At 35.5% G+C, this 25,523-nt stretch overlaps 1 protein-coding gene across 3 annotated transcripts; it reads right to left on the reverse strand.

The window, feature by feature from the left end:
- Nucleotides 1–2,392: 2,392 nt before the first annotated feature.
- CUNH4orf33 (chromosome unknown C4orf33 homolog) lies at nucleotides 2,393–25,471 on the reverse strand. 3 transcript variants are annotated; one of them, XM_028102217.2, is made up of 8 exons: nucleotides 25,446–25,471; nucleotides 24,627–24,714; nucleotides 16,102–16,291; nucleotides 11,734–11,794; nucleotides 9,152–9,203; nucleotides 8,806–9,005; nucleotides 6,456–6,610; nucleotides 2,393–2,754 (listed from the first exon to the last, which is right to left on the reverse strand). In XM_028102217.2, the coding sequence occupies exons 2-7, from the start codon at nucleotides 24,630–24,632 to the stop codon at nucleotides 6,490–6,492; spliced, it is 630 nt and encodes a 209-aa protein (XP_027958018.1). In that variant the 5' UTR covers nucleotides 24,633–24,714; nucleotides 25,446–25,471; the 3' UTR covers nucleotides 2,393–2,754; nucleotides 6,456–6,489. The 3 variants fall into 3 exon arrangements, with proteins under 3 accessions (XP_027958018.1, XP_027958017.1, XP_027958019.1); XM_028102216.2 differs by lacking the exon at nucleotides 2,393–2,754 and having other exon boundaries at nucleotides 4,073–6,610; XM_028102218.2 differs by lacking the exons at nucleotides 2,393–2,754; nucleotides 24,627–24,714; nucleotides 25,446–25,471 and adding an exon at nucleotides 21,422–21,493 and having other exon boundaries at nucleotides 4,073–6,610.
- Nucleotides 25,472–25,523: the final 52 nt, after the last annotated feature.

The following is a 25,523-nucleotide window of genomic DNA, read 5'->3' on the forward strand; positions in this document are numbered from 1 at the left end:
TAATTACACTCACATGGCTTCTGTTAATTAGCGTCTCCATAGGAATCTGATATTCTGGAAATTTATCAAACCCATCAACACTAGACACTCCAGTTCTATGGCAGCACTGCCTACTCAGTCCTGGGCCACAGAGGCTACCTATAGTTACCCAGATCGTAACTGAGTTTCTCAAGAATGATAGTGCTCCCCTCTACCAGTCTCCTCTATTCTATTCTCCTTGAGGTAAACACAGTCAGATGGTGGGTTCTCTGGTCTCATATAACATTATACATTTATAGTCTAACATCATAACATTATTATCTCTCCAAACCTTTGACCTTTCCTCGATACTCCACCAAGGCAGTTTTAGCATTTCTGCTTCACATACTATAAGCCACCATTTTATCCAATTTCAAGAATCAGCTCAGCAGCGTATTAGGTTCCAGGTGTCCTCGTGAAGATGTTAAGCCCCAAGTGTAACATCCCATGTCAATAAGCTTTTTCCCTTTCCAGCCACAGATGCTGACTTCTCTAGATACACATGTGCTCCCCTTGTTCCAGGTCCTGTATCCTTTCAGTGTGTACACAATACTTCTCACAGCATGTTCTTATTATTTCCACCACCCCTTGGGAAGTGCTGTAATCTGACCCTCATTTTAAGTCTGGTGAGGAGATGGTATATTATCTATGAGGCACCTGCTTCATGTTAGGTTTTTGGGGGAAGTGTCAAGGCAAGTTGAGGATGACTGCCTCCAACTAGGGTAAGGGAGCTGCTTCTGCCAGCCCAGTGAGTTAAAGAAAATCTGGGGTTCAAGATATGCCAGAATAGGCTCATCTACACAAATGTCCCAACCCCAGGTCTCAGGGTCCCACTCTTTTCATAAGGGACCCCTCATTTCAAAATAGGAGACCTGTCAAGGTTTAGTATTTAGTAGCATAGCCATCCTTACCATTAAACCCTGAGTTTGAATTTCCATATTGTTTGTGCTCCAGCTGCTGTAAATAGGGTTTTTCAAATACTGAGGTGCATTTTTCTGATGCTCACTGTATACCTTGAGTTTGTAGTTACCTATTTTTTTCTCAAATCTCCTAAAGACTTTAACAAAAAGCAGTCAACTCCATCTTCAGCAGACTTCAGAATTAAAAGAAAAAAAAGGTTGTATCAGACATTCCACCAGTGCAATTGTTGTCTAGGTGGAAACAGAGATTCCTGGTGCTTCCTATTCGACCATCCTCCCAGAATCCTCTCCAAATTCCCAAATTGTCATTTTTTATCAGTGGAGAAATACCAAATAAAATTATTTCAATGTCAGAATTATTTAAGAAAAGAAGACTTCAATTTCATAGTCCTTGTTATTACCACTCTCTCCGTGTCAAGCGTTACCTATCACTTATACTGATGTTTGACCTACATCTGCTCCTCAAGCCAAACTACCACTGGAGAAAGTCTTAGTAATTGTGATGTTATACCAGGTTCATCACCAGAGGGGTCCCTATCACTAACTGCCCCAAGAGTGATACAATACCTGACTCCCATTCTGACAGGCTACTTTCTAGAGCTACTTCAGGTAACAGTTGACTTAGCCTGGGTTCCCCACAAAACAGATCTGGGACAAGAGCCTGCATGTAGGTTGGTTTTTGTAAAGTAATTACAAACAGGAGTAGGGAAGTAAGAAGAGCAAAACAGGAAATGAGAAAACGGCAATATGAAATGTGTTATTAGTTGGCTATTGCAGCTGTTATCAGTTGGCAGCTGAAGCATGATTCCTTTAGTGACCTTCTGAGGAACTGTGTGGAAGGGACCTCAGAATTGCTAACCTGAAGAACAAGAGAGGAGCATTTAACCACTGCCTCCCATCCTCCTTGTTCAAGAGTTGCCCCATGGGTTATTAGCTCCTTCACACATCCAGGGTAGTCTATGGTGAGAATGGGTAAGGGGGTTCCTGCATGTGTTCCACACAGCTAAGGCAGCAGCAAAGCTCTGGTGCAGGAAGCAAGGGGTACACAGTGCAGCTAAGGCAAGTGCTGTGAGTTCACAGAGTACAACTGGTTGCTGTAGGAAAAATATTAGGCTTAAAGGATGAGAAGAGCTTTCCAATACACAGTAGGATAAGTGCTCTAATAAAGCAATGTTAAAATACTATGGAGCCTTAAATGGGAAGGCGAAGATGATCCTTGGGCTTTGAAGCACGACTGGAAGAGTTGAGGGCTTCCCATCATTGCTTCCCCATTTGTATCCTTTTTCTTTTTAAATATCGAATTAATTATATTCATTATCTTCTTCCCCCAAAGCCTAATGTTTTAAAAAGGAGGAAAAGGAGGAGAAAAACTTATATTTTCTGTGGCAATTTTTTTTATGTGAAGAAAAAGTAGTTGCTGGCTAAAAATACAAAGTATATAATAGCCGTCCCCACCACCTTATCTTCAGGGGATATGTCCCAGACCCCCAGTGAATGCCTAAAACCATGATTAGTACCCAACCCTATATATACTATGCTTTTTTACTCTACATACATGCCTACAATAAAGTTTAATTTATAAATTAGGAACAGTGAGAGATCAATAACAATAAAACCAGCACAAATTTCTTCTTTCCTTCTTCACAATTTCACAGATAGATTTGTTCTTACTATAGATCTCAGCAACCTCGGCACATAATTTTTTTTCTTTCCCTATTTAGTTGAGACTTTTCAATTCTTCACTTCAAGGAAGTACTTTCCAGCTTTTCTTTGGCACCTCTGAATTGCCAGTATCATCATCCTTGAGTTTTGGGACCTTTATTAAGTAAAATAAGGGTTATTTTAACACAAGCATACTGTGACAGCAGATCTGATGACCCAGATGGCTAAGTGACTAACGGGCGGGTAGCACATATACAACATGGATGCACTGCACGAAGAGATGATTCATGTCCCAGGCAGGACAGTGCAAGATTTCATCAGGATACTCAAAACGGCATGCAATTTAAAAATTACGAATTTTTTCTTCCTGGAATTTTCCATTTAATATTTTTGGACCACAGTTGACTACAGATAACTGAAACCAATGAAAGCAAAACTGCAGATAGGGGTCGGGGGGACTACTGCATTTACCCCTGGACTGTGACTTACACTTTACTGGAGCTGTGAAGAAGCATGAGAAAATACTTGAATAAATGCATGTACTGTGTAATCTATTTAGGGGGTGAGAAGAGAGAATCTGCACGATACTATAGTGAACAATTCAGAACACAGCAAGGAAATGCATTTATACATATATTAAACAAAGGAATGATTATTCTTTCATGGTCCTGAAGTTGAAAAGCAAATTTGAAACAGTGATTACAAACCCCATTCTCAAATACTTTCTATAGGGTGCACTGTTTGTATGTTACTAATGGACAAATTTTCCAAAATTCTGTGGTTGAATTGCATGCTCCTTTCAAAAGAAAATGGTTATATAAGGTGCTTTTGCTTGCTTGGTATTGGAAGAAGGAAAATATTTCTTATCTAGATGAGAAAAAGTTAGGAGATGTTCTAAAGACACCTAAACAGATAAAAAGAGGATCCCTACTGGGTTTTAAAAAGTTCACAAATCACAGCATTCAAATTCAATATTTTTATGGTTATATCTAAAATATTTGTGCTTTACTTTTCCCCATATTATAAACACTTATGCTTTATATCTGAACCTGTGATTCAGAATGACTGATTCACTTTTCAAATCAGGACACACTAAATATATATCTCTTTTTTTTTGGATTGTTTTATACGCATTTTTAAAATTGCTTCAGGTATTTTATAAGTAAGTCACCATAGACTATTTTAAATATGGCTTTCCTATCCAAAACTGACATATTGTTGCCATATTAGTCAATTTTTAAATTATTTCCTGTATTTATCTAGGATGCCTAACACTGCCACCATTATATGTAGTTATGAAGACACTTATGGCCTTTTGTAAAAGTCTATTTATCTTACACCAGCTCTCTTTTCAGATAGAAAACATACTTAATAAATGAAAAAAATAGTTAATAAGCCACATTTAGCTAGCACCAGTGACTGTTCTATGGAACAATATAGAGTAGAAGTTAACTCCATTTAATTTACAGCTATTTTATAACAATATTTTATTAAGGTATAATTTACATATAGTAAAATCACAAATCTTAAATATACAGCTTGGGGAATGCTGATAAATGTATGCAGTAACTGTCAGCCAGATCAAGATACAAAACATTTCAACTACCCCCCCCAAATTCCCTCATGTCCCTTTTCCAACTAATTTTAATCCCCTGCTCTCACCCAGAGCAATCACTGTTCTGAGATGCATCACTACAGCCTAGTTTGGCCTATAATTGGCCTTCATATAGACGGTTATGCAGAATGTTGTACCTGGTTTATTTTGCTCAATGTGATGCTTTTGAGATTTATGTAGGTTATGGCACGTACCAGTAGTCCATTCGTTTTCATGTTACTCCACTATCTGACTATATTGCAGTTTGTCTATCCATTCTCCTGTGGATAGAAACTTGATTGTTTATAGTTTTGTGTTATGAATAAAGCTGCCATAAACATTCATTTCTCTTGAGTAGATACCTAAGAATGAAACTGCTGAAACACAGAGTAGGTGTGTATTTAGCTTTAGAAATTTCCAGTTTTCCAAAGTGGTTGTACCATATATTACATTCCTATCCATAGTGTATAAAAGTTCTAGGTACTCTACATTCCCATTATTGCTTGATATTGTCAGTCTTTTTCAGTTTTAACCATTTAACCAGTGTGTATATTTTGTAATTTTAGTCATTTAGTGGTATCTTGTGGTTTTAATTTGCATTTCCTTGATGATAAGTGATGTTGACTTTCTACATACTTATTGGCCTTTTGTATATTTTTTTTTCTGTGAAGTGTCCTTAACTGGCTTCCCCTTTTATTACTGGTTTATAGGAGTTCTTCATATATTCTGGGTAAGAGGTTCTTTGTCACATACGGATATTTTGAATATTTTATTCCAATATGTGGCTTGCTTCTTCACTTTTTTAATGGAAGCTTTTGATGAACAGAAAGTTTTGATTTTGGTGAAGTCTAATGTCTCTTTCTCTCTTTCCCCAAAAAAGCCTTCTGGGATTTTTAACTGGGATTGTGTTGAATCTAGAGATCAATTTGGAAAAGGAAACTAGGCAGCTTATTTTCTCCTATATAGAGAAATCTATAGGTAGGCAGTCCAGATATGATACATTACTCTATTGCACTGTTCAGAACCCAGGCTCCTTTGTCTTACTGCTCAGCTGACCCTGGATTGTCTCCTCATTGGTACAATATAGCTAGTGTGTTACCTCAGGTTTCAATTATGCAATTCAGGAAAAAGGAAGGGGGAGGGCAAAGGACAAAAGATAAAATGTGTATGGCAACTGAATCTTTCAAAAACATCTTTTCTTGAAGTTCCACCTAACACTGTATACTTACATCTCATTAAACTGAACTGTTTTATCATGTCATTTCAATCTGTAGAGGAATCTGGAAAAATGTTTTTGAGCAGTGACCCTAAAAATTCAAGTTCTGTTAGTAAAAAATAAGAGGATAAAGTATATCATTGGGTAGACAACTAGGTGGTCTGTACAAGTAATAAAAGTTCTTTGAAAAAAAAAAAAGTTCTGCAAGACTGCTCTTCTCTGAGTTAAGAATGCTAGTGAAGGACCAGGTTTGGTGGAGAAGTTCATAGATGATCTACTAGACGGCTTTAAACTCTGAACTATATCACATCACAAAACTTGAAAAATCCTAGACCAGGAGTGTTTGATGTTTACAAAATAAAGTGAAGATATTTTGGCATTTGGTTTAACAGCATTAAGAAAATGTCATTTGTTTGTAAATGAAAGCAGAAGCTGTTGCCCAACTTCAAGACTACTTCATTCCATTTCCTTCTAAAGGGACTAAAATAGTCTAAAATAGTCAGACTAAAATAGTCTAAAATAGTCTAAAGACAGGACTAAAAATAGTCACAAGACAGGAAAAACAGCTGGTTAAATACATATGTATCTTAATGATGCCTTAACAGATGTGGATCTCCTGCTCAACTGAAATAGGTCATTGTTTTCAACCCACTTCAAGAATGCATAGAAGATTCTGAGTAAAGAATTACTGTACATTACATGGAACTTAAAAAAATGCACAAATAAGATGTTCCAGTCTCAGGCTGGCTGAGGTTTAGGGAAGTGGGAGGAGAAATAATGGTGTTGGTTGACAGAGTCAGGGATATCTGGGGTGATGGTAATGCAAGGCAGATAGAACTGATTGATGTGACAGCTCCTAGACTGAATGACTCTGAGAAACATTTGAACTTCCTAAAGTCATCTACAAACTTTCCATTTTCTTGTTAACTCATATACAACTTGCCACAAAGATACTATATTTTCACTGACCTCTATGAAAGTAGTTGTTCTTGAAGTGTGCTGGTGATATCATGATTAAAAGAGATTATACATATTATTGATTTACCTTAAAAGATACAGAGAAGAAATGACTGATATGATCATCTACTATACTCGTAGACATCAGGTTTCTCTATTAACCACAGCTCTGATTCTGGTTGTTTCCATTCTTCTCCAAGCAGTGTATTAAAACTGAAAGGCTTGAAGTATTCCAGACGATGACTAAACACAAAGGAAAAGAAGGTGAGAATTGAAATGAATTACGCATTTAGTAATTAAGTAAATTACTATTTACTTTGTCATATTTGTGATAGAACATTCTATTTTAAAAATACCAAAGGTAAGATGTATTCTACGTATACAACTTTCTCACTCTTGCTATCAAACATTCAGCTCTGAAATTCACTGACATCTCAAAACACTCTCCTCTTAATTCTAGAAAAGCTCCCTCACAGCTGAGGGAAGAAATAAAAATCAACCCTCAAAACCTGACTCATCCTATCTAGCCTTAAACAAATATTATACTCTTAGAGATGTTTTTACATTCAAATTTTGATATATTTTATATGCCATATAGATAATCATTTTAAAGTTTCAGCTCTGTAACTTAGAGGATAGACTACTTTGCCAAAGCAAGAGAGGTGAATGTAAAAGAGATTTGATCCTACTTCTTTTCTAAGAAAACCATTTAAGTATTGTGGCTTAATGAGGAGACAATGACTTAACTAACATGTTACAGTGGATCTCAGCTGTGCAGGAAATCGTTCCGCCCTGACTCTACCTTGACCAATGGTATACTCATACTTTTATCTAGGGTCAGTCTCCAGTAACTTGTAAATGAGGAGCCTGAATACAGGAAGGCATTAGCTGGTGAAGAGCCAGAGAAAAAAGCCATCTTGATATGAGGGCCCTGAGTGAGTTCCGTCTGGATTCCTGTCCCATTCTGCCTCGCACTGAGCAGGCTGAACCAGGCTGAACCTGGTTTAGAGTCACACTGTGAATCCAGAGTTAAGAAGTTTAGGAAACTTCCAGTTATGAAATGACTAAGTCACAGGGATAAAAAGTACAGCCTAGGGAATATAGTCAGTGGTATTGTAATAGCATTCATTATACGGAGACTGATGGTAGCTACAGTTGTGAACATAGGATAACATACAGATTTATTGAATCATTACGTTGTATACCTGAAACCAATGTTAACATTGTGTAGCAACTATACTTCAATTTTTAAAAAATTAAAATAACAAAAGAGGTTAGGGAAACAACAGAGACGGATAAGAGATAGCAAGAAGAGAAAGGCAACAGGGAAGGGTAAGAAAAAGAGTCAGGACTGGGGACAAAAGCAAAGGGAAATGTGTGTCAGGCAGAATAAAGGAATAGGCTAGAAAAGATAAGGCAAAGTGCGTGAAGTAAGGGCACGACAGGAAGGAAAAAGCTAACAGGGAGAAGGACAGGGTAGCACTTCCTAAGAGGAAAAAGGCAGGAAAGTCAGTCTACCATGGTTCAAAGTCCATCAGGATATCTCTTTAGGCTCTTCTAAACATGAAATCTCAGACTGGGCCACACCAAGTACACCCAGAGAGATCCAGAGCAGGAATCTCAGCTTGCCCCAGGACACCATCTGCTTCTACTGTGTTTATAGCAGTCCATGGAGCACTTATAAGGCTGGCCAGGAGCTATATTCTCCTCAAGTGACAGCTTCGGGTGCAAAGAGCTAAGACTCAAACTGAAAAAGTGTAGGAGATACCTTAGCTTACATGCCTGCTGCCCCACAGGAGCCATCTCTTGTAATAATAACTTCATTATTATAGTTTCCAGCATCCCCATGGGAAACAAGACTGCTAAAGGGAAATCCCAAAGCCATGTGGTCCCTATCAGGTATTCAGAGTTTATTCATAATTCCTCTCAGATCAGAATCAGTTTACCAATTAAGGCTCATTATTATGACAGGCAAAGTTGCTTAGAAATATAGTTGACATTTTTATCCGTATGAGCTTACTAGGGGAAGAGAGCTAGAGAGTTAACTGAAGATCACATTCTCAAACTGCAAGAAAGGATTTATTAACCCTTTACCCACACCAGGAAACACAGATGTCTCTGGCCATTTAGCTCTGAAAGGGATCATAAATGAATCTGCAACCATACTTTGATACTTGCTGTTGCAATACTCACTAAGCAAGATTTTTCTCATAGCACTATGGAAATATAAGTGCTCTACTGACAGCAGTGAGAGAGACTATGTCTGTCCAAAGTCAGTCTGTCAAGTATTTACTGAGGACAATCAAGGAACACATGGCTCTGCTAGGCATCTGTACACATACGTCTTCTTGGAGTGAAAAATGTTACTACTGTTCTACCCAAAATTAGTTTCCAAAAAACTCAGAGTTGGAACCTATCTTCATTTATTTTCTACTTACAAATCAGGTTTTTGTCCTTGTTGCAGTTCATGTTGAGGTACCGGGTAGAGAGCTTCGTAGTTTCTTTTATCTTTTGATCCATGAATTGCAAATGAATTGAATTTTGTCACACTTGGTGGAAAATAACTCCAAGGAAGATAAGCTCTGCCTTCCCATTTTGTCACTCCTCTAGACACTTTGTATGACAGAGCAAGTTCTTGCTACAGAAACAACATGTGAAACACAAAAGGTAAATTCAGATTTATACTTTAAACATTTTATATAAGATATATATATCTTTTACATATGACATATATATCTTTAAGATTACATTTAAGGATTTTGTCTAATATTTTTATTTACTTACTTTCCATACATTTCTTCTTCCAGAGAGTAAGAGCACCAAATGTTGTCCATGACTGTCAAAATTAAAACTCGTCATGAGTGTTTGAAAGAAACAAATGTTATTTTCTTTACTTTCCTTCATATCTGTAATATGTGCTTATAACTAAATTTCCAAATAATTAAAAGATGCAATATGAACTGGGGCACCTGGGTGGCTCAGTTGTTGGCATCTGCCTTTGGCTAAGGTCATGATCCCAGGGTCCTGGGATGGAGCCCTGCATCTGGCTCCCTGCTCAGCGGGAAGCCTGCTTCTCCCTCTCCCACTCCCTCTGCTTGTGTTCCTGCTCTTGCTGGTCTCTCTCTCTGTCAAACAAATAAATAAAATCTTTAAAAAAAAAAGATGCAATATGAATATTGGATAATTATAGGGAGAACCAGTGTGTTCAGTTACTCAGAAATACCAATCTTTGAGTTTATCATTTTTCAGACAACTGCAGTCAAATGCATAAAGCTACACATGTCCAGACTGCTTTTTATATTCTGTAAATAAGAAATTATATAAAATACTTCAACTGGTTAGATGGTGCAAAGTATGAAAAAGGGGTGGAGGATACCATAGTATCTGGTGCTCATAATTAAACCCATTTCAGAAACTAAAGTACCCTAAGGGAAGCTGGCACCAATTTCTAAGTCCGAATCTAACAACTTTACTAAAGGTTATTTCGGTAAAAAACTATCTTGAAGCTCATTAGGAAGACAGAAAGTAAAAACATAGATTGTCTAATACAAGTCAACAGGCTGAAGATTTTAATTTGGATCTATTCTCTCCCACAACTGTCCTCGACCGGCCTGCCTCTTGTATTTTCCTGCTTTCTACCATTAGTTTCAGACACTGATGACATATTTTCAAAGAAACAAAACATATCCTCAGATGGAATTCTATTAAGAAAGCATAATTGGGATTAGCCAGGTCAGTAAGAATCAAAGGATTTCAAGTAGTTACATGAAGCAAATTTACTGTCATTGGAAAAGACTAAACATTTCTCCTCAGATGGTCTGTTGTGAGCTTTTCAGGGAGGATTTCCCTGCAGTAAACTATTCTAACAGAAGACAGGTATTATTTTTCATTAAAAGTTCTCTGCTTATTTTTATTATTATTATGCAACTTTAAGAATATCCTAAGAGGGATAAAAGTCCTTGCAAATTAAAACAACAATATTCCCAGAGGTTAATTAACTGTCACAGAAGTTGACTGCCTGAAGCAAAACCATGATTCTTGATTATTAACTGTCCCGTAATATATGAAACCAAACTACTCTATGGATTTTTTAACTTATTAATAATTTAACTTAAAAATCTATTTTTTAAATTATTAATTTTATACATAATGGTTATCATATAATTTTAATAAGAGAATCTAATTATCCTATTCATCTATTACTAAGTCATCACCTTGTGAAAATAAATTGATATCATCTAATAAAATTAAAACTAAGGATAAAACTAGAATTCTAGCATATCCAAGTTCTTAACTGCTTTCTAGACAAGTTATAAATCTATTTGCCTTAGCTTTCTCACCTTTATGATGAAAATAATCACAAAAGAGTTGAAGTTTTCTTACCTCACATGACAGTTAAATCATATTTTTCAATAAAAGATTCTGGCATGTTAGTTAAAAGGTAACACACAAAGATACATGATTACTCTCAAAAAATATAACTGTGAACAGCTATGTTTTCTACCTTAGAATTAGCAAGAAATCAAACTAAGGAAAATGAAAATGGTATCTAAAATCTCACTTAAATCAACTGTTTGGGATGCTGCCCACCCTAAAAGGGACAGAGGCTACTGGGTATTAGATACTGAGAGGTATTTAAAGGTCAATTAAAATGAATAATGGCAATACACAGAAATATTTCATTACTAAATATTTTACTAATTTAAAATGTTATATAGATGACAGGCATAAATTTACTTTTTCACATATATAGGAAAAAACTGCCAACAAGGTAAAGAGGGTTCCCAAAGGACTGGTTAAATTTGAACAAAAGAGTCCAAGGTTAATATTTTTAATAAGTCTAAAAAAAACTATGTGTGATTTAATTTTTATCCCTGGCACTGAACACGAAGTGACATAGTATATACTCAATAAATGAATGATGAATAAAGGAGAGAATACATAAATATATAATTACATAATACATAAAATTCAAGTTTAATATAGTTGTTTAAAAAATTCTCTAAAAGAAACTAGTTCAATTCATTGTATCTATATCTCCCTTTATTTCTGAATAGCTAATACATAATGATGCAAATTTCAGAATAGTGAGAGACAGTTTCTGTTATTTATAATGATTTTTCATTTTACAAAAAAACTTTCCATTTATTAGAAACCCAGCCACATTAGTGAATTGAAAATAATATCAACATAATATTTTCAAACATTTATAAAATATGTTATATGTTTACTCGAAAATAAAGAATTATATATAATTCAGATTAGCATTCCTCCTTTTGGTTGAGCTTTTACCATGGACCATATAATTTATAACTAGAAATTAACTTATTCAAATTATGTAGTAATTAGAAAAATTTTATACTTACGGACAAAGTTCAACTTCTAAATACTGTTCAGTTATGTCATTCAAGAAAAATGTTTCCACAACTTTTGAAAACAGAGATAAGACATACCGAGAAATTTAATTTTACTTCAGTAATAAATAATTTGTTTATTTTTTAGAATATAAAATGAATTAACTCATTATTTTTAACTATAATTCTATCCCCATAGGAAAAGGGGAAAAGCAAATAAATACACATTGCCTGGAAGAAATACACAGAAAATAAATCATCAATTTTTTCCCATATCAGATTGTCCTAAGTTAAAAATACTAATAAAGCCTAGTGTTGGGTGAGGTTCTAAAAAAAATGAATGTTATTACGCAGACTTTGAGCCAGTTACCTTCTTCTAGGAATTTATCTTAAGGAAATAATCAGACAACTGGGAAAAGTAAGTATAGTGCTGTTCATCAAAGTATTGCTCAAAAATAGGGAATGATCTACATGGTTATCTCCTATGATATAAATAAAACTCCTATTATATAGGAGAGCTGTTAAATAAATTATGGAATTTATATATTCCACGCAATAGAATGTAATGCCAGTCATTACAATCAAATATAAAGTTACATATTTTTTGATATTGGAAGACAGCCATGATATTTCATAAGCAGGCTGCAGAAAAATAACCAAATATACATGGAATAAGAATGTGCATGTGTGCCTGTGTGTCTAGATGTCTGCAAAGTATGCATACACACACAAAAAATGACTTGTTATCTCTGATAGAGGGAATACAGGTAGGTGATTTTTCTGCTCTTTACAAATTCCTGGAGTTTTCTGAGCATGTCATCCTTTAAAAATTATTTAATTATGAAAGTAATATATATTTCTTATAAATGATTAAAACAATATAAACACATATGAAGTAAAAAGTCAAAGTCCTTTTCTTCACACTTTGCTCTAAAACCTGTCAGACTTTTTCTGTCCTTCTACAGCCTATTTTACCTACATGGATTTTAAAAAATAAATATGGAATCATACTTGCCTACAACTATCCTTTTTCACAAAAAACTTTCCAGCATATAAAATCCTAATGCTTTTAAATTACTACATAGTACTCTTCTATAGAATGTTATAATTCATTCACATAATCCTTTATGATAGACATTTAGATCATTTCCAGTTTTCCATGTGTTATTTTTATAATGAAATATCTAAGATACAGAGTTCCATCAACAGTTCAGAGTCTTGTCCCTTTCTAAATGAATTAGAATGCTTCCATGATGCTTAATTTTATGTGTCAACTTTAATCACAGTACCCAGGTATCTAGTCAAACATTATTCTAGATGTTTCTGTGAAGGTATTTTTTTGGATGAGATTTAACATTCAAATCAGTAGACTTTTAGTAAAGCAGACTACGCTCCATAATGTGGCTGAGTCTTACCCAATCAATCAGTCTCATCCAATCGTCTAAGCAGAAAAAGACAGACCTCCCCTGACCATGAAGGAATTCTGCCAGCAGACCAGCAGACTCAAACTGCAACATCAGCTCTTCCTTAGGTTTCCAGTCTACTGTTCTACCCTGCAGATTTTGTACTTGCCAGCCTCCAAAACTGCATAAGCCAATTCCTTAAAATAAATCTTTCTCTACACACACACACACACACACACACACACACACACACACACTTTCTCTCTTTGTCTTTCCCTCTCTCTCTCTCTCCCTCTCAGTCCTGTTTCTCTGGAGAACTCTAATACATCTTCTAATTACTATTTTGCATATCATCTTAAAATCATTTTTGCATCTTCTCTATATTAAATACTGTATCAAATTCTGGGAGTACCTTAATTAGTTTACAATCTAATCAGACATGAAAGTGGATACTCTTCTTTTTTAAGATTTTATTTATTTATTTGAGAGAGAGAGAGAGCTAGGAAGAGAGAGCAGGAGTGGGGGGTGGGGGTGGGGAGAGGGAGAAGCCAGAGCAGGGAGCCGGATGCAGGACTCAATCCCAGGACCCTGGGATCATGACCTGAGCTGAAAGCAGATGTTTAACCTACTGAGCCACCCAGGGGCCCCGCAAGTTGATACTCTTTTAATAAAATTACCACAAGGGAAGGAGACACAGGTTGCTGCTACACACAAAAAAAGAAAACACTTAGCTCCAAAAAGTGGTTTAGGGAAGGATTCCTGGAGAGAGTGTTATCTAAGCTCCACCTTGAAAGATGAGTTGGAATTGGGGGAAGAATGATGGAAATCGGGCATCCCAGGGTGAGAGAGAAGTATAATCAAATGTACATGATTAGGACATATCATCCCTTAAAGAACTACAAGCAGTTCAGTCTTCCTAGGTAAACATTTCAATGCACAAAGAAGTAATGCTGCAAAGAGAATAAGGGGCTAGATCATGGAAAATCTTATATAGAGATCATAACAAGAAGGGTGAAACTATCCTGAGAGGACAGGAAGCCTGAGAAGGTTTGTAAGGACCTGAATTATGAGTTTGAATTTTCATTTTCGATAGATCACTCTGGCTTCTAAGTGAAGGATAGACCTAAGGGTAAAAAGACTATTAAGGACCCTTTGACTAGCCCAGGTAAAAGATCATAAAGGCCTAACCTATGGTAGGGATGGTGTGAATGAAGAGGAGGTACTAAATTAGAGAAACATCGGGCGCCTGGGTGGCTCAGATGGTTAAGCGTCTGCCTTCAGCTCAGGTCATGATCCCAGGGTCCTGGGATCAAGTCCCACATCGGGTTCCCTGCTCCTCGGGAGCCTGCTTCTCCATCTGCCTCTCTCTCTCTCTCTCTCTCTGTCTCTCATGAAAAAATAAATAAAATCTTAAAAAAATAAATAAATTAGAGAAACATTTAGGAGGTGAAGCTGATAGGACTCATAAATCTAAATATGGAGAATGAGAGAAAGGGACATCTTGGAAAGATCTCATATTTCTATATTTAGTGAATTGATGTATTATAGTGATTGGGCACATGGGGAAAGAAGCAGATTTATGAGAGAAGTGGATGAGTTGAGTTTAGGCTTCTTCAGTTTGGTGTCTATAGTACCTCTAGTAGATAAGTCACATTAATGTCTATACCAGTAAGTAGCTGGTATGTAAAAGTTCTGTATCAGTAAAAGATAACATATGTTTTACATATGATAAATTAACACTGAAAAATGCATGCTATACAGATGTTAGTATGGACTACAGGAATCATCAAAGGTTTCTTTAAAGAAATGAAACCTATATTAGACCTTGAACTAAGTACATTAGAGGCGGGGGGGTGGAGGTGGGAAATAGAATGAGAAAAGGTACATGGGTTAGAATATGCATGGACAGTAAGACCACTAGCCTTTCAGAAGTCAAGAGTTTTTGGCTGACATATGATTCCACTTACATATTGAATCTAGAAAACAAAACAAATTAGTAAACAAAAGGTGGAAACAGACCCATAAATACAGAGAACAAACTGATTGTTGCCAGGGGCTGGGGGTGGGTGCAGAGGGTAGGGAGATGGGCAACATGGATAAAGGAGAGTGGGAAATACAGTCTTCCAGTCATGGAATGAATAAGTCACAGGGATAAAAGTCACAGCATAGGGAATATAGTCAATGCTACTGTAACAGTGCTGTATGGAGACTGATGGTAGCTATACTTGCAGTGTGCATAGCATAATGTACAAACTTGTCAAATCACTATTTTGTGAACCTGAAACTAATGTAACATTGCTATATTAAAAAAGAGCTTTTGATTGAATAGAAGAGCCCAATTTATGAGTACTCCAAAAGCTTATAAGAGGGTTTGAACTTTATTTCAGGGATCGTTACGGTTTGTGATCTGAGGAATGGAATCATAAAGAGTATTGCAGAAAGATAAGTTTGGTAGCTTAATTACAATATATTAGAAGGGGATCATACAGCAAACCTGGCACAGTGTAATTTTATGGCATGTCCTTTAGCCTTCATTTGACATTTGAGATTAATTGCCAGTATAAAATGAAAACTACATTTCATATTAAAGTTGATAGTATTTCTATAATAAGTGAAACATCCCCAAACTTCCACAAAGAAGGTTTATAAGGTTAAAGCAGCAATTTGAAGATACTTAAAGACAAAACAGAAATGGTGAACTCTTTTTAAAATAGGTATCAGAAGTAAAGGAAAGAAATACGGCTGCAATTTAAAAATCTGGATTTGTACTTGTCATTTTTCACTGTTCTAGTTATATAGCTGAAGTCACATAGGTGATGGTGAAAAAGAATAAGAGACTGGTAGAGAATGGAAGAAACTCACATGTCAGTGGCTCAGAAGAGCACTCACTTCCATACAGCAAGATAAAATAATAATTCAAGGAGAGGTTATTATAAAGAGATTTATATTTGCAATAAAATACAGTACTTCCACTTACCTTCATAATCCCAGAGTTCATTGTAAGGTTTTCCTGGTTCTCCGAGTGGGGCTGGAGGATCATTGAAAAATGGAGCACTAACTTCCATCATCACCCCTCCATCACCTGGATTCAGCCTGACAAACACTGGCTCATGCTTCACTGGAAAACCATCCCACGTGTGTTCAATTTTAAAATCCATCTGAAGATTCTAAAGGAAAAAAAATTAAAACAAACTCTTTAACAATAAACAAATGTTTCCTTTAGTTGGAAATGAAATGAAAATTTCAATGTCAAAAAGCAGACAGGAAGGCAGCAGAGTGACAAGAACACAGTTCTGAGAGTCAAAAGGCCGTTTGTATTATGGCAAACCATGGACAGTTCTATTGTAAAATAGGTAATTGGATCCTAAAAGTTTTAGAACTAGAAAAGTTTAAGAACTAAGTCTAGATCCAGCTCAAGTCACCTTGTAAAGAGTATATCAAAATCATTTTTAAAAACTATAATTAAGTCCACAGAAGAAACTGTTCATATATACTTATGAACTTATATACTTAACAACTATAAACACTATGAGTTTCTGTGCCATTCTTTGTCTTTTATTCTAAAGTGTGCAGGTGTCTGAATTATTGGATCCCTTAGGAATCAAGATCTTTATAAAATTCAGTCTGATAAAAAAAATAACTATAAATCAGCAGAAGCACTGCTGCTAACACTTGTTTCTTTGACTAAAACCCTTTCTTTGTAGGGTGGGAGTTGCAGGGAGGGGAGTATTCCAACCATTTCAAGGTTAATAGAGTTTAATATTGTCTTCCTTGGTCTCAGGGTATAGATTTTCTTAGCTGCTTCAATTGTTGAAATTTCACTTGTTAAATGACCACATGTTTGGTTAATCCCCTCTCTCCAATTGAAAAATGGGAACAGATTTTATCATTCAAACTTTGAAATAGACTAAATACATTTGCTACAAGCAGTCTTTGCATTTTAGATTTTTTCTCTAAGGATTAAATGGACATAAATAGCATTATATTAATAAAATTACATTTTCTATTAAACACTATGTATCAGGCATTTTACAAACATTATCTCATTTAATTTCACAACAAACTTGCAAAGGAACTATTTTTATCCTCATTACAAATGAAGAAATCGATTTGTCCAAGGTCACACGGCTGGCAAATCATGAAACTGAATCAATGTAAGCCATGTTTTCCCAGATGAAGATATTTCAGGAATCTGCAAGGAGATGCAAAATTTATTTTAAGAGTGGTAGATTCCCCAAATCATATTAGGTCCTTATATCTTGTTCTTGATTAGTAATGATGCTATTTCCAGACTTCAATTTCCCTTATCTGAAGTCTTTGAATACATGTCCTTGCTTCATATGTTATTTTTACCACAAATAATAAAGTTAAGTTTTGGATAAATTTATTTCAATTAATAGGTATTGAGTACCTATGAGGTACCAATCATTCGGAGATCCGAATATATAAGCTCTGTGGCACACAGGAATCCAAGATCTCTGAAAACCTTTTTCTAAAGTATGCGGCTCTTTCTAATTTTCACTCCAGGCTAACAAATTTTAATTGATAACCTCAAAAATTTTAAAAAATAATTCTGGTATTATATAACCCATTTGCAACTAATAGTATTTGAGAAGAGGATATATTCAACAATTTATATTCCTTATTATTAAAATAAGCTCAATGAGTGATAAGATGGTATAAACTGATTCTGATTTTTGTAGAATTTAGTACTGATTTATAAGGAATAAAATACCTCAATAATATACTGATTTTCTTTAGTTGAAATATCAGGTACATTCTTCATATATAAATGGATAAATCTCTATCCCAAATTTTGGTACTAGTAAGTATCATTTTGAAGCATATAGGAAGAAATAAGAATAAATCAAGATGTTAGAAATGCTGACTAAATCTGATTTTTATACCAATATGCTGAGAGAATATGCTATTCTCCTAACTTGGAGCTTGACAATCCTGGCAAAATATAACTTAGCGACTAAGAAGTTTTGGCAGATTCACTCATTCTCCACAGAACCACCATATCTACAAAAAATACTGCACACATTAAAAGGATCCCTATCCTAATCACTAGGGTTTCCACTAGGAATTTCCAACTCCCAGCTCTTGCAGGCAATCATCTTTACATCTAAATGGAATTAAAGCATATCCAGGGATTTGATCCTAAAAATGGCTGGTCAGTTCCATGCACACATGGTGGGTCTTGTGGTCAGAGTGAGGTGTACTTTATAGTTTCAAATTAATTCAAAATGTAATCTTTACCTGAAAGTTAAGAAGAAATTAAATATAAAAGCAGAGCTAATTTGCTGAGAGTATAAAGTAGTGGTACCTCAAGACTTTGTACTGGCCCTTTTCCCTGATGTTTTTGAGCAGTGTTTGAAATTACTGCAAGAAATACTGACTAGACTTCCATCAGCAGGGAGGAGTGCCATGGCTGACATGCCCAAGGGTAGAATGTAATTTTGGCTTTAATTGCATAAAATGGCATAGTTTCCCATTAGAATGACAAATTTGTTAATTTGCTTAAAGAATACTCATGTTAATCCAAGTTAATCCAAGTGTGCATAATATTTATAACAAAAGTAAACTAAAAAGTATAGTCCTGCCCACTAGTTTACAATGTAATCTAAAGATAACATGGACCCAGACAGAAACAACTGATTCTCCTTTCAACTTCCTGGGGATACTTAGAACTGTCTCCTGAAGCTTAATTCTCACTACCTCTCAATTTTTTTTGTTCACGCATGTGCTCATATGAAGTAAAGACAGTTCAACTATCGATGTCCTTTGTGACCTGCACTAGTGTGCATCCTCTGCTCTACTTCCTGTCATTCTCTACTGCCCGTACACTGCTCTGGTCTCCCCATTCCCAACTAGAATGCCTGTAAGTAATAGGAACTCATTATTTGTCAAGTGAATAATCACCCTAGTCTCTGGATCCAAAATTTCATGATTCTAAGGTTTTGTGCAAAAGAAATCAGATACCACAAATTGTTTGTGGTATCATTCTCTTTCAACCAAAACAAAGGTAAGTAACTAAAGTAATATATCCAGAAACTTCCTTTCAGTTTAGTTTATCAAAGGTTTATTAACTAATCACTTGTTTCGAGTACCATACTAGGTGCTAGGGAAATTAAGCATAAGCCTATGGGGAGTTAGAGATGATTCTCATGTAGCTAATCAACCAGGTCTCATGTAGCTAAACCAGCTAGGTCTATTATCAATCGGTTCATTTTGTAGTCCAATTTAATAAGGTCAAATCCCTACACAAAACTAAGTTTTAAATGAATCAAAGATTTACAAATAAAAACCATATTAAAAAAGAAAAAAATGAATTTTTAAAGATGACCTTATAGTAGAAAAAGCCTTTTAAAATATAACCCCAAACCCAAAAGACATCAAAGAAAAGAGTGATATATTTGGCTGCATAAAAATAACAAAACTGAAAGCAGGGGGTGCCTGGGTGGCTCAGTCATTAAGCGTGTGCCTTTGGCTCAGGTCATGATCCCGGGGTTCTGGGATCGAGCCCTGCGTGGAGACCCGCATCGGGCTCCCTGCTCAGCGGAAAGCCTGCTTCTCCCTCTCCCACTCCCCCTGCTTGTGTTCCTTCTCTCGCTTTGTCTCTCTCTGTCAAATAAATAAAATCTTAAAAAAAAAAAAAAAACTGAAAGCAGAATTCTGCCTACACCCACCAAAAAAAGCCCACCATTACAAAATCAAAAGACAGTTTGGGGAAAAAAATATCTGCAACTTGTATTTCAGACAAATAACTAACTTCTTTAATGTTTAAAGGGCTCCTAAAAATCAATAAGGAAAAAGATTCAATACCCCAATGGAAAAATGGGAAAAAACAGTTGACAGAAAGTAAATACAAAATGTTCAACCTCACTTATGATAGAAATGCAAATTAAAACAACAATAAATTACTATTTTCACCAATTGGAAAGTTTGATAACATGCTGTGATAATGAGGACACTGAGAAATAATCACATTACTGTTGGGACATAACTGGTACAGCCTCTGTGAAGAGCAATCCCTCAAAATCTATCAAAACAAACAAACAAAAAAGCAAATATCCTTTGACTCAGTAATTCTAGTTCTAGGAGTCATTACACCTGCACATATTCAAAATGACATAAGTATAAAGATATTCACTGCAACACTGTCTACAATAACAAAATACCATAAGCAATTTCAATACCCATCAGTAGAGGACCGGTAAGGAATTTACGCTGTATCATGCAATGAAATACTATGTAGCTGCTAAAACAGAGTGAAGCAGCTCTCTCTATATATCTAAAATATATTAAGTGAAAAAAGGCAAGGTGCAAGAAGTATGAATTTATTTTATTAAAAAGGAAGACTATTTGCATCTATTGTTGTGAATGCATACACTATCTCAGGAAGCATATATAAGAAACCAGTGGTGGCAGTGGTTACCTCTTTTGAGGGAATTATCTGCTTGTGACAAGAGAGCAAGGGAGGCTTACTTTCAACTGTTATTACTTAAAAAAAAAACTACCTGAATTTTATACTATGATAGATATACATTACTATTAAAAAATTAAAGAATAATTTAAAAATATTTTTTAAAGTCCATTTTATGGCTGGATCTCTCAGAGCACGTGATATACCTCTTCTCTATATTATATATGCTGAACATTTCTTAAATGTCAGATATTTAGAACATATTCTTAAATGTCAGAATATTAGAATATATTCATTCAAAGTGATCACCAGCCTAATAGGCAATTTTGATTTTGACTGTTTAGACTTTCTTAAAAGAATGTTTATTGTTAATTTGTGTTTTTCCACATTTTAACCTCTATTCTTCAAGTTACTCTTTCATCAAAAAAATCACAATTTTTAAATTATTTTCATGCTTGTCTGTACTATGGAAATGAAGGAAGAGAAAGGAGACAGAACCGCAGAGCACTAAGTGCCTAGGAGACGAAAAATGTTCCACAAAGGTTAAAAGAAGGAAGTTATGGAAAAGATGTTTTCTCAACACAACGTTTTACAAGGAAAATTTCCAAATTCCTCTATTTACGAAATGTTCTTTAGTTTCCTACAACAATTATTTTTCAGTTTTGATTCTGCTTCCACCGGCACCCCTGCCCATTTATAAGAAAAACGGAGAAATGAGGAAGTCAGCCGGAAAGGGGAAGTAAACTGTGCCAGCAGAAGCAGCAGCTGAAAAATAAGTTACCAGAGAAAAAGCTAAGACTGGGCGAAGGTGCAAGTAACGACCGAGGAAACAACGCATAACAAGAGAACACAAGAAGAAAACACAGACCAGTAAGCTCTTTTCCGTGCTACACTCATCAGCTCGCAGCTTTCTGGGCAGGTGACTGGAGAGGGCTCCGCCTTAGGCTCCACCCAGCTGCCTACACATCCTGGGGGCGGGGCTTGGAGGACTGAAGCCGACTCTCCAGGTTTTTGCAGGGAAGAAAAATGTGGAAGGACCAGCAGAGAACATCTGAACTTTTAATTATTCCACTCAAGTTTGAATGGTTTTCTAGAAGGAGAAGTAACCCGTGTAACAATCTGAAAATGAACTGTAAATCATTAAGATTACAATAGAACACATACAGCAATAATTCACTTAATGTAAGTAAACTGGCGATATAAGCAAAAACTGTACATTAATTATATTACACTGGCTGTAAATAATATTACCCTAAATGTAAATGATATTACACTACTGGGAGGCATATACAGAGTGGTCAAAGATTGTGACATTGGAGTGCCTAGATTCAAATTCCAATTCAGATACTTTCCAACTATGATCATCAGCAAGTTACTGTAAAAAGGATTTTCTAAGTGGAGATATATAATACATTATATACACTATATATATATATATATATATATGTATTTAGCACAGTGCCTAGAATGCATGTAGCAAATCCTCAGAAAAGATTAGCTCTTATTATTAAAGTATATACAGGTTTGCTTGAAGAAAATATTTCTCGGGTGCCTGGGTGGCTCAGTCAGTTAAGCGTCTGTCTTTGGGCCCAGGTCATAATCTCAGGGTCCTGGGATCGAGTCCCACATCCGGCTCCCTGCTCCGCGGAGTCTGCTTCTCCCTCTGCCCTTTACGAGGCTCATGCTCTCTCTCTCTCAAATAAATAAAATTTTTAAAAAAATTAAAAAAGGGAAATACCTCCGTTTCAAATCATTAAATTACATGTTTCTTAAGTGTTTTTTCTATAAAAAACTAGATTGTGAGGCAGGATAGTCTAACTGACCCTTGAGATAATAATATATGGTTAAGTGCCCTAGAGATGTACAACATGGTTCTGGTTGGTTCAGTTTTATTTATCCTAGCAGCTTCAGCATTTATCAACCTATTTTCCTTCATTTAGTGTCTCTTTCACATAAGACAGTGTGAACTTACTGTTTCTACACAGGATTAAATGTAAATTCATAACATAATCATACATAAACTTCTAAACTTCTCAAGAAAAGGTAATTTACAGAACTACAATATTTCCAAATAATAGAATCACTCTGTATTTTGGTTGCTGTTACCAAAATGTCTATAGGATCTGTGGGTTTAATTCAGAAGGAGTCACTGCACCTGAACTTCACAGCTACTCTGAGAATACTGTGCATATTCTACATGTTAAAGTACAGACACCGCCATTTTCTCCTGATCGGCAAGAGCAGAGATTACATTAGTGGGTAGCCATTATTCAAATATTTTCAGGTAAAGTATTAAACTATACCATACGAAACAGCAGAAAATCACAATTTCACATGGTTCAGCCCAAATATATTTTGCTTATAACATACTTTTTAAAACCTCTTTGAGGGAAAATAGCTTTTGTATTTGTTTTACCGAAACTATTATTTTTGTTTTCTAATAATCACTTTTGGTGGGAGAGGGAAATAAAGGAGTTATTGTTCAGTAGATATAGAGTTTCAGTCAGGCAAGATGGAAGAGTTCTTGAGATCTTCTGTACAACAATGTGCATATGGTTAAGACTACTACACTATACTTAAAAATCTGAGAGTAGATTTCACATCATTTTTTCATTACAAAAATTATAATAATAAAAAAAGACAAGCTTAAAAAGAGAGCTCCCAATTTCTAGGCCATGCTTCTCTTGGCTGGTTAAAATAAACATTTTTTTTTAAGATTTCACTTATTTGTTTAAATAATTTATTTATTTGCGAGAGAGAGAGAGAGCACAAACAGGGGAAAAAGCAGAGGGGAAGGGACAAGCAGACCACACTGAGCGCAGAGCCCCTTGTGGGGCTCAATCCCAGGACCCAGAGCTGAGATCATGATCTGAGCTGAAATCAGGAGTTGGACACAACTGACTGAGCCACCCATGCACCCCTAAAATAAACATAATTATTAAGAAAATTTTAAAAATATCTTTTTTAATGGCATTTAATTATATCAGAGAATGTTTCATATTGACAATGACATGATATTCACTTGACCCTAGCTTAAATTTCCAACTTTAAATTCTTCACGATGCTGTCGACGTAGTACTGGGTGCTCAATGTCAATTTATTATACAAATTAATATTAGTAAAAGCTATCAATTTTCAAGGGTTTTCTTTATTGAAGAAATATGTCTAACATAAAAACATGAAATTGGGGCTAGAGAATGGTTAAAAACATACTAAGTAATTTTTCTCCCACTTCTCATTCCTTGTACTCAATTCCACTAATAGATACTTTCCAAGCACATCCACTGAATTCTTTAAATTAATTCCTTCATCAGATATTTACTGAAACATTATTGAGTTCCAGGCACTCTGATGGAGCCTGGAGACAAACTGCAAAACAATATGATAGAGACTAGAGGAAGAAGCATGAAGTATTAAAGAAGCACCTTCCTTGGGGAAAGTGGGTAGAGGACACAAAGGAACCTTTAAAAGCAAGCAACACTAGAGGTAATACTTTAAGGATAAGTGGAAGCATAACAATTATGTTTCATAAGGATGAAAAATATTTTGAAAAAACTCCATTGAAATTCAAAAAATCAGCAGAATCTTGTAAACCAGCTCCCCAACCAAACCCCAAACCCCAAAAATGTAGTTTGTGTTGAACTTGACCATATAAGCCAAATAGTTCAAGTACAGAGATAAAAATTCCAACTTCGGATATTTATTTTACACAATGCAAAGACCGCTCATCATTTATATCAAGAAGGTACTCTTTGCTTTCACCAACACTAATATATCTTATCGACTTCTAGTGTAAATTTAGAATTAAGTTTATAACTGTTTGGTGCCAAATTAAACTACAATATGACAATATACAGATTCAAATGTAGGAGAACTTAAACACAAGCCCTTGGGGAGTCAGTGAGGAGTTCATGAAGAAAGTCATACACTGACCTTCAAAAAAGTTGAAGTTTGCCCACTCAATTTCTCCTTCCAATAAGTTTTTTGTATTAACTTCATGGCCACCAAAAACCAGATCAAGTTCAATCTTCACTGATACAAAGCTGAACTTTTTAAATGGTTATTAGATATACCTTCATATTTAACAGCCAGTCTTTAGAGGAAGGGACCACCGCATTCTCTTAGTAGTGAGTATGGAGAAAGCTTCAGGACTTCAAATACCTAGCAGGACATTGTTGGACACATTTTTAAAATTTCTTAATACATTCTGCTAACATTACTTCGTTTATATAACATTAAGAGTACAGGAAAATAAAACTTAAATTGTTAGAGAAAGCCAAATGGAGCTACCTCTTGACATGTCTGTTTAGTGAAACTACTTCAATAAAAACACACAATCTATTAAAAAGCACTAAAACTAGTGGCTAGCTTCAAGTTAACATTTTTATTGCTAAGTGTTGAAATTTCCTGCAATATTAAGATAAGGCTTAAACCCAGACAAAATCAGTTTTTAATGCTGGAAATTGTCATTTACCCCAAATATGAAGTTTTGTCTAATTTTTTCTGGCAAAAAAATGTAACTTTTTTCTTCTTTTTGAGGAAGGAAAGTTATCTCTAAAGAAATAACTGCTGAATTTGCAGGATCTTTGGAGTACCTCTAACTGTATGCCTTATTGACACACAGTTAAATATTTAAACAGCTGTTTCCTTCCTCTAAAGACCCAAAGAGGCAGGATCGTACTTAGCTTCTAGAGATCAAGTCCATACTCAAAAATCCTCCAGAGGGTCAGCCTTGGCGGTGGGCTCTGAAGCCGCGAGTCCGGGTTCCGCCTCCAGCCACAGAAATGGACTTATTTTCCACCCACTCCTTTTGGCCAGCAGGTTCTCCCAGTACAGCAGTGTTAAGTATCAAAGATCCCGGGGGCATTTAACATATGTACTTGATGCCCTACCTACGTTTACATCTTGGGGGTTTTCTTTAAAAAAACACACACAAACACTGAGCTCCACCACAGCAAGGCTCAAGCCAG

Source organism: Eumetopias jubatus, unplaced genomic scaffold (assembly GCF_037043125.1).
Source record: "Eumetopias jubatus isolate StellerSeaLion01/CBP00866 unplaced genomic scaffold, mEumJub1_p1.0 scaffold_2, whole genome shotgun sequence".
In the NCBI taxonomy this organism is placed as follows: domain Eukaryota; kingdom Metazoa; phylum Chordata; class Mammalia; order Carnivora; family Otariidae; genus Eumetopias; species Eumetopias jubatus.

What these genes read in the sequence shown, in the direction of transcription:
- CUNH4orf33 (XM_028102217.2), bottom strand. An exon ending in TGAACTCTGGGATTATGAAG is followed by an intron (nt 11,795 to 16,101) that starts GTAAGTGGAAGT and finishes TGTTTTCAAAAG; the next exon opens with TTGTGGAAACATTTTTCTTG. An exon ending in TTAGAAGTTGAACTTTGTCC is followed by an intron (nt 9,204 to 11,733) that starts GTAAGTATAAAA and finishes TAATTTTGACAG; the next exon opens with TCATGGACAACATTTGGTGC.